Genomic DNA, 17,853 nt, shown 5'->3' on the forward strand with positions numbered 1-17,853 from the left:
TCCACAGCTGAGCCTTCCCAGGCTCCTTCCTGGGTCCTGCTGTCTAGCACAGCATCTACCACACAGCCCGTCTCAGCAAATACTGATGCACTGAAGAAATGAATAAATGAAATAGCGAAGGCAGTTTCCCCACTGACTTTTTAAAAAGTATTTTTCATATTGGATAAATAGCATTAATTCATCACAAAAACCATTTTCCCCTCCCTAAGTCACCACAGAGCATCTTCCCACTTGCCGAGTGGAGTCAGTTCTCTGCCACTCTGATTTTGGACTCTCCACAGGGGTTGGCTGGGGGCTGACACTGCTCTTTGTTTTTGTTTTGTTTTGTTTTTTCCTGCTGATGATCTAACTGTCAGTGATCTGAACCTAGACCTTGTGATGCTGACCTCTTCCTGCCATTTCAGTCCCTGTCACACCTGCACTCAGAAAACTAGGAAGGAGCAGTGGTGTGGAACAAGCCTGTTTATTTTTGTAGGCAGATCCATTAAAAAGGATGCTTAGAACAAAGAAGCTAATAAAAGGAGGAAGAGTTTAGATGTATTGAATCAAACCAAATTGGGCATTTTTTGGTTAAAGTCTAGACTTTCATCCAAATAAGTGATCAGTCTAAAGAATGCCCCAGTAGCTTCCTTTGGCCTATTTTATAGGAAAGATCATTGGGAACAATTTTTTGTAGCCACAGCCCTAAGTGTGGCACACATTTCTATCATAGCCTGGATAGGGAACTATCAGGCCTGAGGTTACATTTCAAATAGTACCACCCCTAGCTGGGGACCCCCAAACTTCAAGTCTAATGATACAGAGCCATTTCCTAGTTTCTCCAAGCTCTCCACCTTATTAAGCCAAGCAGCTTGCCTGTCCCTGGCTCATTAACATACACACAAGGCACCTGAGAGTTCAAGATTTGCTTGTCAGAGAAAAGAAGCTACTTCCTGCAAATTAAGAACTGGGGAAATTCAGAGGAGACATTCCCTTCTGACTTTGTAACATTTCTGAATTATTTGAATTTTTTACAGCAAATTATTTACTTAGGTAACTTTAGAAAGAAACAGTTAAGGTGTTTTAAAGTGATTAACAACCATGCATAAATCACTAAAAGGAAAAGGAAGGAGGAAGCCTGGGGAGACCGGGACTCACCTTTCCGAAGCTGGCGGCGTTGACGGGCTGGGTGTCGTTCTTCTCGCAGAAATCCAGGTAGTGCATGTAGAGGGCGCTGCGGGGAATGCAGACCCCTTCTGCAATCTCATAGTTCTCCTCCAACCTGGGGAAACGGATGCCCAAAGAGCAAAGGTGACCGATGTGTTACCTGCCACCCTCAAGAAGAGTCCGTTCTTCCTAGTTCTCCTCCAGAGCTAGGCAGACGCTGGAAACGACGCGTCCTTCCAATGGGGAAACTGAGGCCCAGGAAGACAAAGCAACCTGACTGACGCCATGCCTGGAGGGGGTAGGTTGGCAGGCATCAGAACCCCTGGCCCCTTTGGGTAGGACCCCAGGTCAGTTTTCCAGCCCAAATTCCCAATCCTTCTCCCCTGTGTAGTTGTTGGCCTGGCCCCATTCTGGGGAGATCAGGCAGGTTCCTGTGAAACTCCAAAAACTAACAGGGCCTGGAAACACCCCACTCAGCCAGGCCTCGGATCACCACCTGCTTGTGAGTCCACTTCTAATGGGAAAAAGGCAAAGGATGCTGGTGCCAACGTCTTGGACCTTCTTGGCTGAAAAGAGCAGTGGGATGGCAGCTACGAACCACTGACTGAAGGGAAACTTCATGACCACAGTAGGGTGTTGGGCCTCATGATTTCTTTAGGATTGCCTGCTCCTCTGCTGTGTTAGGATTATACGATGTTACGCCCATTGCCTTCTTAGTGAGCACAGTTTAGGGGTAAGGGTGGGAACTCTCCACCTGCGTTCAAATCCCAGCCTTGCCATTTCCAGCTTTGTGACCTTAGGCAAGTTATTTAACCTTGGGCCTGTTTCCTTTTCAGGTTACTGTGATGACCAGGTGAAGTAACACATGACATGCACCCAGCACAGTCCCTAGCACGTGGTGAGCACTTGGTAGACGTTAGACCGCATCGTCATTCACTTTTCCTCTCCATAATACAGTTTTGGGTGCCTATTGTCCAGACTCTGTGCTAGATATTGGGGACATAAAAGCAAACTAGATACAATTTGTCTTTTTTTTTTTTTTCTTTAATCCAAACATTGGAACTTGGGAATCCAAATGAGTCTGGCCTCCTTTATCACAGACACATTGGAAGGTTAAGTACCTCTTCCTACAAAGCCACTGTGACACACAGCAATTTGAGGACCTGTCTTTGGGTCCTCTCTTTGGAGTCTTTGGAGCTCAGTGAACTCACCAATGGAAAATGTTTCACCTTTGATCATGAATTAGATTTTAGGAAACAGCCCAAAGTCATTTGTAACCAAGTTTGGGGGATAAAGTGACTGGGATAACCTTTTTTCCCCCAAACTTTTTTTTGGTGGGGGTGTCTAAAAGAAGGCATGATTCTAAAGCAATGTAATAAATGTCCTCAAGCAGCTTCTCACTCCCTTGAGGGCACTTGCCAAAGAAGTGGTCCAGTAGTGTTGTAACTGGGGTGGAATGAGGACACGGCCTCCCAAGTGCCCACTTGAAAGGCCAGCCCTCATTTGGCTGTGAAGTTCTGACATGCAGTTGGAAAGAGTATCAGCTCAGGCATTTCATAGTCAAACCCCATGGAAGAGTACAACCTTGGGGTCACTCGGGTAAGAGAAGCAGTCTGATGCTGAATGGTCTCAGGACATCTCATCACGCCCCCTCTTCTGGGAAGGGGAACACTGAGTAACTCCCAATGAATCTGAGAAAGGTTCCAGGAAATAGTTTATGCAATCCTTTCTCAGCAACCGAATCCTTGAGGCTGGGATAGTGTCTGATTCATCTCTGTATAGTCAAAGGCAAGCATATTCTTTAGCACATAATAGGTACTCAATAAATGTTCGATGGATAGATTGTTTCAGTCATTTAGTCACCAAAGGACTATTTACTGATCTCACACACACCAGGCACGGGGGGTGCCATAGTGAGAAAACAGTCCTTGTTTGCCTACAGTGAAGAGATTAGTGATGGACAGATGGATGAAGACACGGCTAATCTTTCATTCAACAAATATTTACTGAATGGCTATGCAGTGTTCTAAACATTAAGGAAACAGTGGTGAACAAAACAAAGTCCCTGTCCTTAAAGGGTTTCTATTCCAGTGTATGTGTCCCCAATATAATAAATTGGGACTCTAAATCTTCCTGTAGGAAAATGGCTTCACATAGAGATTGGCTTCCTTGGGACTGTCCTAAACTTCAGGTGCAGTATAAAATCAGCCCAGATTATGTAAGATGTTACTAATAGGGGAAATTACGTTGGAGAGGGGGGCAGGATTGGTATATGGGAGTTCTCTCTACTTTCTGTGCAATTTTTCTGTAAATTTAAAATGCTCTAAAAATAAAGTTTATTATTTAAAAAAAAAAAAAAATCAGCCTGTTAGATTAGCCTGGACCCCTACCTGCCATTCACAGTATTGTTTCTCTATGAAAATGAGTTCAGAGTTCTAAATAATCAGCTTATGGGCAAATACGTAGGGGCCATCTGAGTAAGACAGCGGCCACAAACCAGCGTCTCCCACACATGCTTTGTTGGCTTGAACAGTCTGGGCCCAACTTTTGAAATTCAGGACATTTCACCTAAGAATGTGGATTTCTGGATTCTTTTGAAAAAAGCTGAGCTCTGGCAACACTGGGCCTGTATTCCTGCATGACAATAATTGGCTTGTGCTACGTGTGCCCTCGAGTTGGCCAGAGTCCTCACTCCTCCTTGTTTTTCTTATACCAGCCTATTCTCTGTTCTTCTTCTGGCTCCCACAGGCCCTTGTGCTGGCCTAAGACACAGTCTGGGCCTCAGTTGACTCTGCAATTTATTTGGGGAAAATAATGCATAAGAAGCAGAATATTTTAGCACTATCAACTACTGACCCTAGGTACCGTTGAAGGTGGGAAGACGGAGATATTAGTGTGGAAACGAGAGTAGATAAGGTTTCATGGAGGAATTGGGACTGGAACTTTTTAACAACAAAGCTCTTACTAGGTGCCAGGCACTGGGTACCCATCATTTCATTAGATGTTCACAATAACTTATGAGGTAGGTATTACCTCCATGTTTCAGATGAAGAAACTGAGGCTCAGAGAGTGGAATTCATTTGCCTATAGTCATGCAGGTAGCATATAGGACAGTTTGTCACTGCAAACCACTGTGGTGGGTGGAGGGAGTGCCGGGAAGGAGGAACATCATGGAAGAGAGATGAATGTGGCATGTGCTTTGGGTGATGAAGACACTGGCCTGAGTGGACGGGTGGGCTTGTGAAGGGGGTACCTAAAAGGAAAGAACTATATCGGGGAGAACTGGAGGATCTTTAAATGCCACACAAAAGTAAATGACCTGGCACAAGAGTTTACCAAACCCACATATTCCTATATTCCTGAATGAAGGGGTTATCATGAAAAATGTTTTTTTCAGAAAAAGCTGATGGAGTGGTGCTCAAAGAGGACTGAAAAATTATATGCTCGGAGGCAGGAAGACCCAACTGTTTCTAGGATCTGTAGGAATAATAATAATGTCATCAAAAAAGACAACATTAATTTAAAGCTTAATGTGTTCTATTTACCAGCAATGGATTGCACATAGAAGGATGGCAAAATAACACCCAAGTTTCTTAGGTTTCATCTTAGGCTACTGAGAGGTCCATAACATTATTTCCTTAAAACGTTCTCACTTCAACATTTTAGACTATTCTTTTGTGGAATATTTTCCAGCCTCATTCATATACAATTTAGGTAGTTGGAACTCTGTGCATTATAAACTCTGGGGTGGGGTGGGGAGACAGTAGCCCTCTTTGCTTATCTTTGCTAATAATTTCCTAAAATTTATTTTGGCCAGAAAAATCAAGGGACACATTCAACCAACATGCATTTTAAATCATTCAGATATTCATCTTGCAAGTAGTGTATGATCTTTTAAAATGATGGGAAGCCAATTAAGTTTTTTTAAGCATGGGAGTGGCATGATGAAATATATTCCATAGAGTTCCTGGCCCCTCTATGCCAGCTAGACTAGGTGGTCTAGGAAAGCCTGGCACATGGCAGTTGACTGGTTAATATCTGTTTAATGAATGAATGAACAAATGAGACCAGTTAGAAGCTACCACGATAGTCAGGCCAGAAATGATGGAGCACAAGCTGAAGAGGTGGCCGTGGGGGCAGAGACAACATTTAGGGAGTGGGTCTCTCTCACATTGCTAGATGTGAGGACAGTGGGGGTAATCAAGGCAAGCTCCAGGGTTCCCAACTGGATGGCTGAATGGATGAATGGCGCCCCATTCCCCATGATTAGAAATGTGGAAGGAGAAGCAAGTTAGGGGCAAGATAATGGTTTTGAAGTCAGCATAGTGCAGTGTAAAGAGTACGGGCTCCATGGTCAGTTCCTGGCCCCTCCCTCATTTAGTTACTTCACTTAACCCCCTGTGTCCTGTTTGTTGTTCTTATGGCTTGTTTGCTCACCATATCTGGCCAAGAGACCTAATAGATCAGGGTTAAAATACATCACACTAAAGGAACCCAGAGCAACAATAAGCTATTTGAATCAGCTGGGTGTAAGTCAAAGTTCACGCAGGCTGAGCTAATTAAGCAGCTACCTGTCAAAGGCTGGAGCCTTCTACATGTCTACATTTGTACCCACGTTTTGTTCCTCTTTGCCTCAAGGTGTCTTAGTGGTTTATGACTATGAGGCATTTTAATAAGTTGTATGAACGAACAGATGTAATTGGCATGGAAGGCAACTTTGATACTTGATGAGTTTGCACAGGAATAGCATCATGACACCTTTCCCCAAACCTCCTTACGGAATCCAGAGGGTCGGTGCATGTACTGTAAGTTGCTAATTGGAATGTGTGCTTCTCTGACCAAGGCATGGCAGAAAGAAACGCCATTAATTATCTCTTATATCTGATGAAATTTTCCTTTCTCCTCCTCTCTTTTAGAGGACATCATTAGCCTGACATGGTGAACAATGCTCCATTATACCTGAATATTTTTAATGATCAAAAAAAAAATTCCCCACTCCTTCCATTTTCTTATCTTCTATTTAACAACTTGCTCATATTTGAATTGAACCCATCCTGTTATGGAGAGAGAATGAACTGTCTTCTAGCTAACGTGAGTTATTATCCACAGTACACATCTTTGAAAAGACCTCCTCACAAGGTTTCAGCATCCAGGAAGCTTTGCATCAGCATTTGACAATGAAGAGCAAATGTTTCAGCACTGTGCAGTCTTCCCCTCTGTTATCCTTTTAAACCTATGTTTCCTTAAATGTACACACAGGCTGTCAGTTCAAAGTTTCCACTTCCCAACTCTTTGCAGACATATCTAGACCAGAAACTTTTTTCTATTTTACCAACGAAAAGAAAATCGGATTTTAAAAAGCTTTTGCTGAATGTAGTAACTTATCATTGAGGTGGTCAGAGAGATCTGACTGTAAAAAACAAGCTGGGGGGAGCTTGCTAAGCAATCAAAGCATGACAGTACTCTAAACCCTTCAATGGCTCCCCTTTGCCTCCCCCACAGAAGTCCAACTTCTTCATCTTGGCATTCAAGGCCCCCACTACCGAACCCCCCGCTACTCTTCCAGCCTTTCCTTGCCAACTGGACTGTTCACTGTTCTTCAAACTCATCTCGCCATATGCCACCTCCTACCACAAGAGACAACCCCTCCCAACCCCACTGGGTTCCACTCTTCCAGGCTCAACTCAAATTTCCCTTGCATGAAACTATGTTTAAATCCCATCCAGCCCATCTGCTAGTCACTCCTTAAACATTTCTCCCTTACTAAATTCACTTATTCATTCATTTGATAACATGCAGAGTGTTGCAATGCTCTAGATGCCAGGTACTGTGTTATGCCTAGAGTAGGAGAACATTTCAATAGAGAAGACACATCTTCTGCTCCTAATGATCTCACCATTGTCCCGAGACTGCTATAGTGCTTCCAGCCTTTTTATGGTTCTATGCTGTCACCCAGAGACAGTAGCATATAGTACTGAAAAGCGCTGCTTTTAGAGTCAGGGATCGCTGAGTTTGATTCTTGCCTACACCACTTACATGCAGCGCAAGTAAGGACAAGTTACTTGTACTCTCTTCTTTCAACTGCAAAATGAAGGAAAAAATACCCTCCTCCAAAGATTGCTGTGAGGACCAAATAAGACTCCATACAAAGCGCTCAGCATTCTAGCTGACATAAGGTGAATGTATGATAACTATCAGTATTATTCTATGTTATTGTAGAACATTCAGCAAATGTTTTATTTCTTAGTCTGAAAGTCCTCTGAAGGCAGGGATCAAATCAAATTCCTGTTGATATTAGCATAGCTCCTAGCACTGCACCCTGAACAGCTGGTAAACACTCCAGAAGGAAGGAGGGGAAAGGAGAGAAGGAGGGAAGGTAGGAAAGCAGGCTTTTGCACAGATCTAGGGACTCTGGTTTTGTCTTTAATCTTAAGTCCCAGGTGATTAAAAGAAAAGCCTGGTTAATATTAACATATCTGACCTACATTTTCAAGTGCTTACACTGTGCCAGGGATGTTCATATTTGTTATCTCTACCCCACGGGGTGGATAACTTTATCCTCATGATGGGGAAGAAGAAATGGATGCTTGGGTACTTGCCCTACATCTCCCGGCTGGGGAAAGCCAGGCTCAGGGTATGAGTTCAGGTAAAGATCTCACTGTGTGCTAGGGATGGCATTCATTTGGTCAGCCAGTCAGCAACACTGAGCACCTACTACGTACCAGGCACCACAGAATGCAGCAGAGAACAAGAAGACATAATCCCTATGCTTGCCTTTAAAAAGCCACAATCTTCCTGTAGGAAGATGGCAGCCAAGGAGAGAACACCACCAGACAATAAACAAGTACAAAGTGGTGGAGTGTGGCTTGTGCAGGCTCTGGTTACATCTGAGCCTGAGTCTACAAAAGGCCCAAACAAAGCAAGGAAACAGAAAATAATCCATTTCATTAAACAACAGCAACAACAGGTTAAGGCCATTATTTGCTGCTGTTTAGACAAACCAACCAGAAAAGTGTTCCAGTGAACCCTGATGTGGGCTGGGCCTCTTGGTTGAGTGCTCTTTTAGGAGAGTCCAGCACCCCCTCAACCCCACCCCAGGTAGAATCAGACAATTACCCTCTGTTGTATGCAGTCACCTGCCTTGGTTGCCCCCTCTTAATGTAGGGGTAATATTCCTACCTACTCAACAGGGGTATCGTAAGGATTAAAACTGGCCTGTGCCCCTGAGTTGCCTGGTACAGGCCTGGCACACAGCTAGTGTTTGCTGAACCTGCAGATTTGGCCATCCCAACTCCTTCCAAATGCCAAGCAATGGGCTGAATCAGGGATTTATTTCTGTCATCATAATGACTGTATCAGACCAGAGCACGGGACAACCTAATTCATAACCTTATGTCTGGCCTACAAGCTACCAAGTTGGCATTCCTGGGAGGCCTGGGCTCAGCCAGATTCTGCAATCCCTCTGCTCAGTTTTTGGCTAATCAAATCCAGTTTATTTGATAAAAACTAAGCAGTGTATAATAACAGAGCATCACAAATTCTGTGCCGTTCCCAGTGCTTCTGTTGGGCCTAAACCAGGTGGGGAGTCCAGAGCTCTGGTGGACCCAGATGGCAGCTGAGGTGACTTTTGGCAGCCCATAGCCTTCCCTACCATAGCCATCCCCCTCAATCCTCCCTTTCCATTTATGCCCTGTTTCTAATCTTCTCTACTCATTCTCCATTACAAATAGAGCCCAAAGAACATCTTTGTATGTGCCCCCTTGCACACGTGTAGGGGTCTTTCTCCCACGCTGTTGTCAAGAAGTAGAATTGTTGGGTGTACTCACTTAAAATATTAATGGGATTGCAAAATTGCCTGCTTAAACTGTTTTACCTTTTTACACCTTCACCAATTAAAAAAAAAATACAGGCATACCTTGTTTTATTGTGCTTCATTTTATTGCACTTCACAGACAATGTGTTTATTATAAATTGGAGGTTTCTGGCAACCCTGCATAGAGTAAGTCTAATGGAGCCATTTTTTTTCCAATGGGACATGCTCGCTTTGGGTCTCTGTGTCACATTTTGGTAATTCTCTCAATTTTACAAACTTTTTCATTAATGTTATATCTGGTATAGTGATCTGTGATCAGTGATCTGTGATGTTACTGTGGTAATTGTTTTGGGGTACCACAAACTGTGCCCATATCAGACAACAAACTTAATCGAGAAATGTTGTCTGTGTTCTGACTGAAACCAGCCATTTTCCCATCACTCTCCCTCTCCTTGGGCTTCCGTATTCCCTGAGAAACAACAACATTGAAATTAGGCAAATTAATAACCTTACAGTGGTCTCTAAGTGTTCAAGTGAAAGGAAGCATGTCTCTCACTTTGAATCAAAAGCTGGAAATGATTATGCTTTGTGTGGAAGGCATGTCGAAAGCTGAGATAGGCCAATGGCTGGGCCTCATGTGTCAAACAGTTAGCCGAGTTGCGAATGCAAACGGAAAGTTCTTAAAGTAAATTAAAAGTGCTACTCAGTGAACACATGAATGATAAGAAAGTTTTAGTGGTCTGGATAGAAAATCAAACCAGTCACAACATTCCCCTAAACCAAGGCCTAACAAAGAGAAATGCTCTAACTCTCTTCAGTTCTGTGAAGTCTGAGAGAAGTAAGGGAGCTGCAGAAGAAAAGTTTTGAAGTTGGCAGAGGTTGGTTCATGAGATTTAAGAAAAGAAGCCATCTCCAAAATATAAAAGTGCAAGTGAAGCAGCAAGAGCTGATGTGGAAGCTGCAGCAAGTTATCCAGAAGATGACTGATGAAGATGGCCACACTAAACAACAGATTCTCGATGTAGAAGAAACAGCCTTCTGTTGGAAGAAAATGCCATTTAGGACTTTCCTAGCTAGAGAGGAGAAACCAATCCCTGGCTTCAAAGCTTCAAAGGACAGGCTAACTCTCTTAGAGGCTAATGCAGCTGGTGACTTTTTTAATTGAAGCCAATGCTAATTTACCAATCTGAAAATCCTAGGGCCCTTAAGAATGATGCTAAATCTACTCTGCCCATGCTCTATAAATGGAATCACAAAGCCTGGATAACAGCACATCTGTTGACAGCATGGTTTGCTGAATATTTTAAGCCCACTGTTGAGACCTATTGCTCAGAAAAAAACATCCTTTTCAAAATATTACACTGCTCCCTGACAACACACCTGGTTGCCCAAGAGCTGTACAATGAGATGAATGTTGTTTTCATGCCAGCTAATACAACATCCCATCTGCAGCCCACAGATCAAGGAGTAATTTTGACTTTCAAGTCTTATTCCTTAAGAATTGCATTTTGTAAGGCTATAGCTGCATAGATCGTGATTCCTCTGATGGATCTAGGCAAAGTCAATTGAAAACCTTCTGGAAAAGATTCACCACTCTAGATGTCATTAAGAACATTCATGATTCATGGGAAGAGGTCAAAGTATCAACACTGGCAGGAGTTTGGAAGAAGTTGAACCCAATGCTCATGGATGACTTTGAGGTGTTCAAGACTTCAGTGGAGGAAGTAACTGCAGATATGGTAGAAATAGCAAGAGGATTACAATCAGAAGCGGAGCCTGCAGATGTGACTGAATTGCTGCAATCTCATGATAAAACTTGAATGGATGAGTTGTCTCTGATGGATGGCCAAGAAAGTAGTTTCTTGAGCGGGAAACTACTCCTGGTGAAAATGCTGTGAACATTGTTGAAATGACAACAAAGGATTTAGAATGTTACAGAAAGTTAGTTGATAAACCAGTGGCAGGGCTTGAGAGAAGTGAATCTAATTTTGAAAGTTCTAATGTAGGTAAAATGCTATCATACTGCATTGCATATTACAGAGAAATCTTTCTTGAAAGGAAGAGTCAATATGGCAAGTTGTTGATATGGCAACTTTATTGTTGTCTTATTTTAAGAAATTGCCACAGCTACTCCCAACCTTCAGCACCCACCACCCTGATCATTCAGCAGACATCAACACTGAGGCAAGACCCTCCACCAGCAAAAAGATTATGACTTGCTGAAAGCTCAGATGATGGTAACATTTTTTAGTAATAAAGTATTTTTAATTAAGGTATGTACATAGTTTTGCTAGACATAATGCTATTGCACACTTAATAGACTACAGTATAGTATAACCATAACTTCTATATGCACTGGTAAACCAAAAAATTAGTGTGACTCGCTTTATTGCGATAGTCATTTTATTGTGGTAGTATGGAACTGAAACTGCAATATTTTCGAGGTATATCTGAACTTAAAAAAAATAAAGGAACCTCGTCTAACAAGATAGCACCTCATTCTCTGTTCCTTCACTTTGACACTCCTGCCCCGCCTTAAGTTACCTGTCTCCAAAGCCTTCTTTTTAGGGACACAGTCACACCTATTGGCATTATTTAGCATAGTTGCTTGAATTCAGAGTTAAATATTCAGCTTCCCATTTTGGAACCATATGGCCTAACTATTGTATTATGAAAGAAAATAATATTATGTCACTGTTGAATAAAGTATCAAGTCAAAAATGGGTACAAAACTTCAGCTATTGGTTACACCCAACAAGTCTGGTCCAGTATCTGTGCTTACTTACTTACTGCTTCTTTGGAACAGTGCCAAGCCTAATTTTCTAGCTATGGCCACCAAGAAAATTGTAAAGATAAATACTAAATTTATTTTGTTTTGTATTCATTTGAAATATTGAGAGCCTGTCAACTTCCCAAGGCCTCATTTTTAGGTTTTCAAAAGAAAGGAAAATGTCCCTGAAGAAAGTGACTATTTAATTTTTCTTATGGATTGAATCATATTCCCCACAAAGACATGTTCAAAATCCCTGGTCTGGTGGATATGAACTCATTTGTAGGTACGATCTTTGAAGATGTTATTAATTAAGGTGATGCCAAACTGAATCAGGGTGGCCTAATCCAATGTGTCTGGAGTACGTACGTATAAGCGAGGAAATTTGGACACAGTGAGGAGAGAGACGGGGAGAAAGTTGGCCACGAGACAGGGCCAGAGGCTGAGATATGGACAGCTGGCAAGCCACCACTGGAGTGCTAGGGACTTCAGAGAAAGCATGGCCCTGCTGACACCTTAGTTTTGCACTTGTAGCCTTCCAAACCGTGAAGAAATAAATTCCTGTTGTGGAAGCCAACTACTCTGTGGTACTTTGTGATAGCAACCCTGGAAATCTGGGACAATTTCTTCTATTCTCTTCCTTATGAGAAGGGCCTCCTCTCTTCTGTAAAGAGCTGTTTCCACCCTGACAGTGCACAGGGAGCGCAGGGTAACACGGCTGACAAGGGGGTGTGTGATCTGGGGGGGGCCCTTGGAGGGGGGACAGTTCCTGGCAGCAAGCAGGCCAGGAGGATGGGACAGGCTGCTTCCATTTCAAAATTCTGTGCATGAATAGGGGTTATTGTGCGGCTGGGATTCCAGCAGTGCTCACCATCCCTGGCGGGTTGGGATTTACTAACCCTTGTGACCGAGAATGCTGGAAAGGGTTTGACAGAAGGCATTTGACAATATTTGCCTGTTTTCTGCTAAATCTGATGCTTATGTAATTTTTCAGTCTCTTCTTTCCTTTGTCTAATTTTCTTTTTCTTTTTCTTTTGTTTGCTTTGTAGAAAAAGGCAGGATATAAATAAATTCAATAACACATTTTTTGTGTGCTTTCCTTTTATTTTATTTGCACAAGTAATGCATTTCCATTGTTAAAACATTATAAAACATTATAAAATCCATTTCTTATCATGATTCCTTGCCTTCCCATGTGCCTCCAGATCACATGGCCCTGATTATTTTAGGCAACCTGGCTGCTGTTTTATTTGTTCTTAGAGTGGAAATTGTCCCTTGGGGGATATGGAGAGGGTTAGTGGCAAGGAGGGGGAAGGTGGAGAAGCAAATATCTCTTAAACCAATTCCATGCAACAAGCCTAATTTCTCAGGAGAGCTCAGCACTATCCGGCCAGGGGCTGCCACCTTAGGCCTGCCCACCCTTTCCTGGGTCTTTCTTGGGCCTGCCCGCCTCACTCTCCTGGGGCCCTGCACACTGCCCACTGGAGAGAGGGAAAAATACGAAGGATGTAAATATCTCAGAAAATATGATATTATGTTTTGGCACTAGGATCCTGTTTAAAAAAAGAAAAGTATTTTATACTGCAGGTGAAGGTGTAAAATGGTAAAGTTAACCAAGTAGGCAATTTTGCAATCCCATTAACATCCCAAATGTGTGTATCTAGCAATTCTACTTCTTGATACCCACATGTGCCCATTGGTGGCACATCCGAATATGTCCTTTGCAGCCTTATTGTAATGGCATGGGTAAGAACTGGACACAACCTAAATGTCCATCAATGGGGAAATAGTGAAATAAGTCCATCTGTTTTATGTGTAGTACCACACAGCAGTTAAAATTAGGTTATTCTCTATGCACTAATAGGGGCAAGGCTTCTAGAGATTCGACTGAGAAAGAAAGCAAGTTGTGGATCAATGTAGTATGACAGGCTGTGGAACAGTATCTACTGTATGATACATCTGCATTCTGATTATAGAAGAGAAGATACTACATAAAAAAACACAGAAACTTCAGCAGGAGTATATACATGCAAATGCACAAAGTTCTAAAAATTATATATATGGGAAGGCAAGGAATCATGATAAGAAATGGATTTTATAATGTTTTAACAATGGAAATGCATTACTTGTGCAAATAAAATAAAAGGAAAGCACACAAAAAATGTGTTATTGAATTTATTTATATCCTGCCTTTTTCTACAAAGCAAACAAAAGAAAAAGAAAAAGAAAATTAGACAAAGGAAAGAAGAGACTGAAAAACTACATAAGCATCAGATTTAGCTCTGAGCTCCCTGGCAGCCAGAACAAAAGGGGACACATTGTAAATTACATCATTCTTTGTAAAATGAAGGATGCATCCGTTTTGTTTCTGAGTGACATAGTTTTTATATTGAAACTATATTCTAAAAAATTTTACTCATGTGAAACTTTACATAGGAGGCTTTAAGTCACATGTCCTCCATCACCGTTTTAAGCATGTTTCTGTTCCTTTTTAATTCTGAGGAAATGTTCTTTTTCTTCCCTGTCATTTATACACCCTCTCACCCATCTGTCTCTCCCACCCCATTTTGGATCACCCTCCTCCTTGCTCACAGTGCTCCAACCCCAAGGGCCACCTTCCTGCAGTCCCTTGGGCAAGCTCAGCCTGCTCCTACCCTGGGAAGGAGTGGTGTGTCCTATGCTGTGCTGCCCAGATCACCCTTCAGGACCGAGGAGGCATCGTCACCCCACCTGCCGGGAGGTTGGCTGCCAAGGCTGAGGCCGCCAAGGACTTGTCCTCAGCAGAATGTGCAGGGAGCGGCCTCACCCACAGTCACCGCCTGGGTCCATTGCCTCCACTCAGGTCATCTCCAAAGGGCCATCCCAGCTTCTGGCCTCCTGGTGGGGTCGGATGAAGCCTCTGTTGTGTCCTCCTGGCCACCCAGCACCCCCTCTGCCCAGGCCAGCACCCCTCCCTCCCCCGCAGGTGTTGACACCAGGTACCTGCCTGATAAGCCACCTGTGGGCACATCTCCTCTCAGAGCCTGTCTCCAGGGGAACTGACCTAGCACAGTAGCAGCTTTAGAAGCTGTTTCCTCTGCCTGGAATGTTCTTCTGCCCCTGATTTTCTCATGGTCATGGTGGTAGCAAAGAACTTCTTGATGTCCATATCCTTGCTTAAATGTCACCTCCTCAGAGAAGCTTTCCCTGACCACTCAATCCAAAATAGCCTCTGAGACGTGGTCATATAGGCCAATTTTAAGTCTCTGCACAGCACGTATCACTAGTCAGTACATTCCTTGTTTATTTATCTATCATTATTTTCTAAAATTGTCTTCTCCTTCCCCATTCCTCAGCACCTATTCTTGATCCATCTTATCCATCCACCACTGTATTCCTAGGGCCTAGGACAGGGCTTAACGAATAGTAGGGACCCAGTAAACATTCCTTGATTTAGTTAATGGCAGAAATTCTATCTTAAACATATAGCATAAAGGGATGAGAGGAAATTTTTATATTTTTTGAGCAAATATTGATAATAAGACTAAAATTCACAAACTTTCAAATCTGATTTGACCTTGAAAGCAGATATATCATTAAAAAAAAAAAAAAGATTCCACTGCCTGACTGTGAATTGGAGGTTGACATTCCTTCTGGAAAGATCTGTGACTCTTTCTTTAGAAAACACTTATCTTTTTACAGAATTAGGTACAGTAGGAGAACAGACTGTGCCTGTATCAGGAAAGATGAACTCTGCTCCCAGCGTCTTCACAGGCTCAGAAGAAGGGGGCATGCTTAGTGACTGACAGCTACTGGGACTTACTAAGCCCCTCTCCATGTCAGGCTTTCTATGTACTAACTCATTCCACCTTTATGACACCCTCTGAGTTAGATGCTATTGTTACCCCCCATTTTACAGGTGATAGACTGAGGCACAGAGAAATTAGGGACCTCGCTCAAGGTAAGTGGTAGACCTGCGATTTAAGTCTTGGCAGACTGGCTCAGGACAGCTCACTGCTGCCTGGCAGATGTCAGATAATCTCAGAAAAACAGACATGAACAAGGTGATTTTCTCCTAGTCCCTTCCCAGTTTTTTATTCTGGAATGTATGACATATTCAGGCTATTAAAGCAAGAGGTCTGTCAATTCTTTGCATTTCTAGAAACTCTCACTCACAAAGTCCTTTATGTTGATGCTCCATTTGATGTTCTGGCCTTACGGGAAATTGTCTGGCCAAAAGTTTTTAGAAGGAGTGCAAAGAGGACATTTAACCTGGGAAGTAGAGTCAAATTTTAGATAAAGCAAAAACAGCAACTGCAACGAGGGGAAAAAAAAAAATAAAAAGGAACAAAATGATGGAGATGAGCCAAAAACTAAGAAATGGAGCTGCTGAAAACAACCTTTGCTATCCTTGCAGCAAAACTAGCTGACTGTTCAGACTCTTAAGAAGGACTGAATTACATTCCTGAATGCTTTCTCCCCATGTCGTTTTCCTCCCACCTGTGTACAGATTCGATGAGAGAATCTAATATAATTTGCTCAATAAAGCCCATCTGCCTCCTTTTCTGATCTGTTCTGTCTTCTCCATCCTTTCTGATTTTTCCCTTCCTTTCCTCCAAAGCATAGGCTTTGCAGCTGAAGAGACTCGGCCAGATTCCTTCCCCTGACCTATTGGCTGTGTGGCTATTAAGACAAACGATTTAACTTATCTAAGCTTTATTTTCCTCACCTGTAAAATGGGCATCACAATACCAACTTCATAGAATGGTTGTGGGAATGAAAAGAGACCTGTATACAAAGTGCCCAGCTTGGTGGCTAGAACATAATACTATTTTGTTCCTTTCCCCACCTGGCTTCTTTGCCCCCTCCCCTTTGTTCCTTATTTCCTTCAGGTTTGCTGGGCTGTACCTCGAGGGGGATAAGAGTTCATGATTTGACAGCAGCATTTGAGGGATGAACCTCAGGCACAGGGAGCTCTGGTGTTCAAATCTATCACGTAATGTCCAAGTAAAGCTCTTAAAGGAGAAAACATCAGCAAATATTAGAGTCCAGTAAGAGCATTAACTCTTGTTAATGCTATTAATTTAAAATAATTGTAGTAGACTTGTGATTAATTATTAATTCATTAAGGACTCACTGATGGGGTGAACAGCCCTATGTTTCTCTATTTCTGCAACATTCTTAACTGTAATAACAGAATTTATTAAAATCAGTTAATAAATACCATCACTTGGAATCCAGTTGTTGCCAGTGTTTTCACAAAGGAAAAAAATCTACCCCCAAATGAAAATAAACATGAAAATTCAAATCTCCAGGATAGATCTGAGTTGGGCATTTTACATATATCTGCAAATTAAATAAATTTCATGTGGGTTATCAGATGTCAAGTTACCATGACAATGTCAAAATACCCAGGTGATATCCTATCTTATAGGCAGGGAGATATAGTTATGTGAGTATTACACCAAGGGAGAACTTTTCAAAAATGGAAACTTACCATTGCAGAGTAGCAGGAGTGGAGTGGGGCTTGGATGCTCTATTATTTTCTTTTTCCTCATCTGTTAAAGGAGAGAAAAAGGAGCTAAGTTCAGCAGGAAAAAGCAAAAGGTCTTTCAGCTCTCCCAAGTTTCAATAGACTGGGTTTCCCTTAAATTTTAATGCTTTGTCAAGAATGATAGTTTGTTTTTTCAAACATATTAGACCTATCATACTTTAATAAGGAAAAAAGGGAAACTGACTTCTATTAAAAAAACCTCATCAATTTGGATTTTTATTTGACATAATGTGTTAGCATCTGAAGCGCTATCTACCTTCATCGCTGAATAATACGACCATTCTCACCTACTTCCAATTCCCCCACCTGAAGCAGAACAGTCGACTTCATGATTTTGACCCTAAAAACATTCTGACCTCACTCACCATTTGCCTCTGTATCCCAAATGCAGCAGACAGGGTTTAGGGTAGGCAGAGTGTGTGTAAGTGTTCAGAAGAAACAGGTGAGCAATACAATTAGAGCAGGGGTTGCCAAATGATTTTTCTTTAGAGGGCTGGACATTAAATATTTTAGTGTTTTCAGGCCAAGAGGCGCAGTCAGGAATATTATGTAGATATTTATATGAAAAGGGAGAAAACAGATTCCTACAAA

General features: G+C 42.3%; 1 protein-coding gene across 2 annotated transcripts in view; it reads right to left on the bottom strand.

Annotated features, from left to right (window-relative positions):
- The window catches only part of RFX4 (regulatory factor X4), a 163,760-nt gene that overhangs the window by 95,371 nt on the left and 50,536 nt on the right, over positions 1-17,853 (bottom strand). For both annotated transcript variants that reach the window (XM_037846577.1, XM_037846576.1), the window contains exons 3-4: positions 17,206-17,266; positions 1,138-1,261 (exon numbers count right to left, since the gene is read on the bottom strand). In XM_037846577.1, the coding sequence (XP_037702505.1) occupies positions 1,138-1,261; positions 17,206-17,266 (185 nt within the window). The remainder of the gene's footprint in view (positions 1-1,137; positions 1,262-17,205; positions 17,267-17,853) is intronic.

This window comes from Choloepus didactylus, chromosome 8, assembly GCF_015220235.1.
Source record: "Choloepus didactylus isolate mChoDid1 chromosome 8, mChoDid1.pri, whole genome shotgun sequence".
NCBI lineage: Eukaryota > Metazoa > Chordata > Mammalia > Pilosa > Megalonychidae > Choloepus > Choloepus didactylus.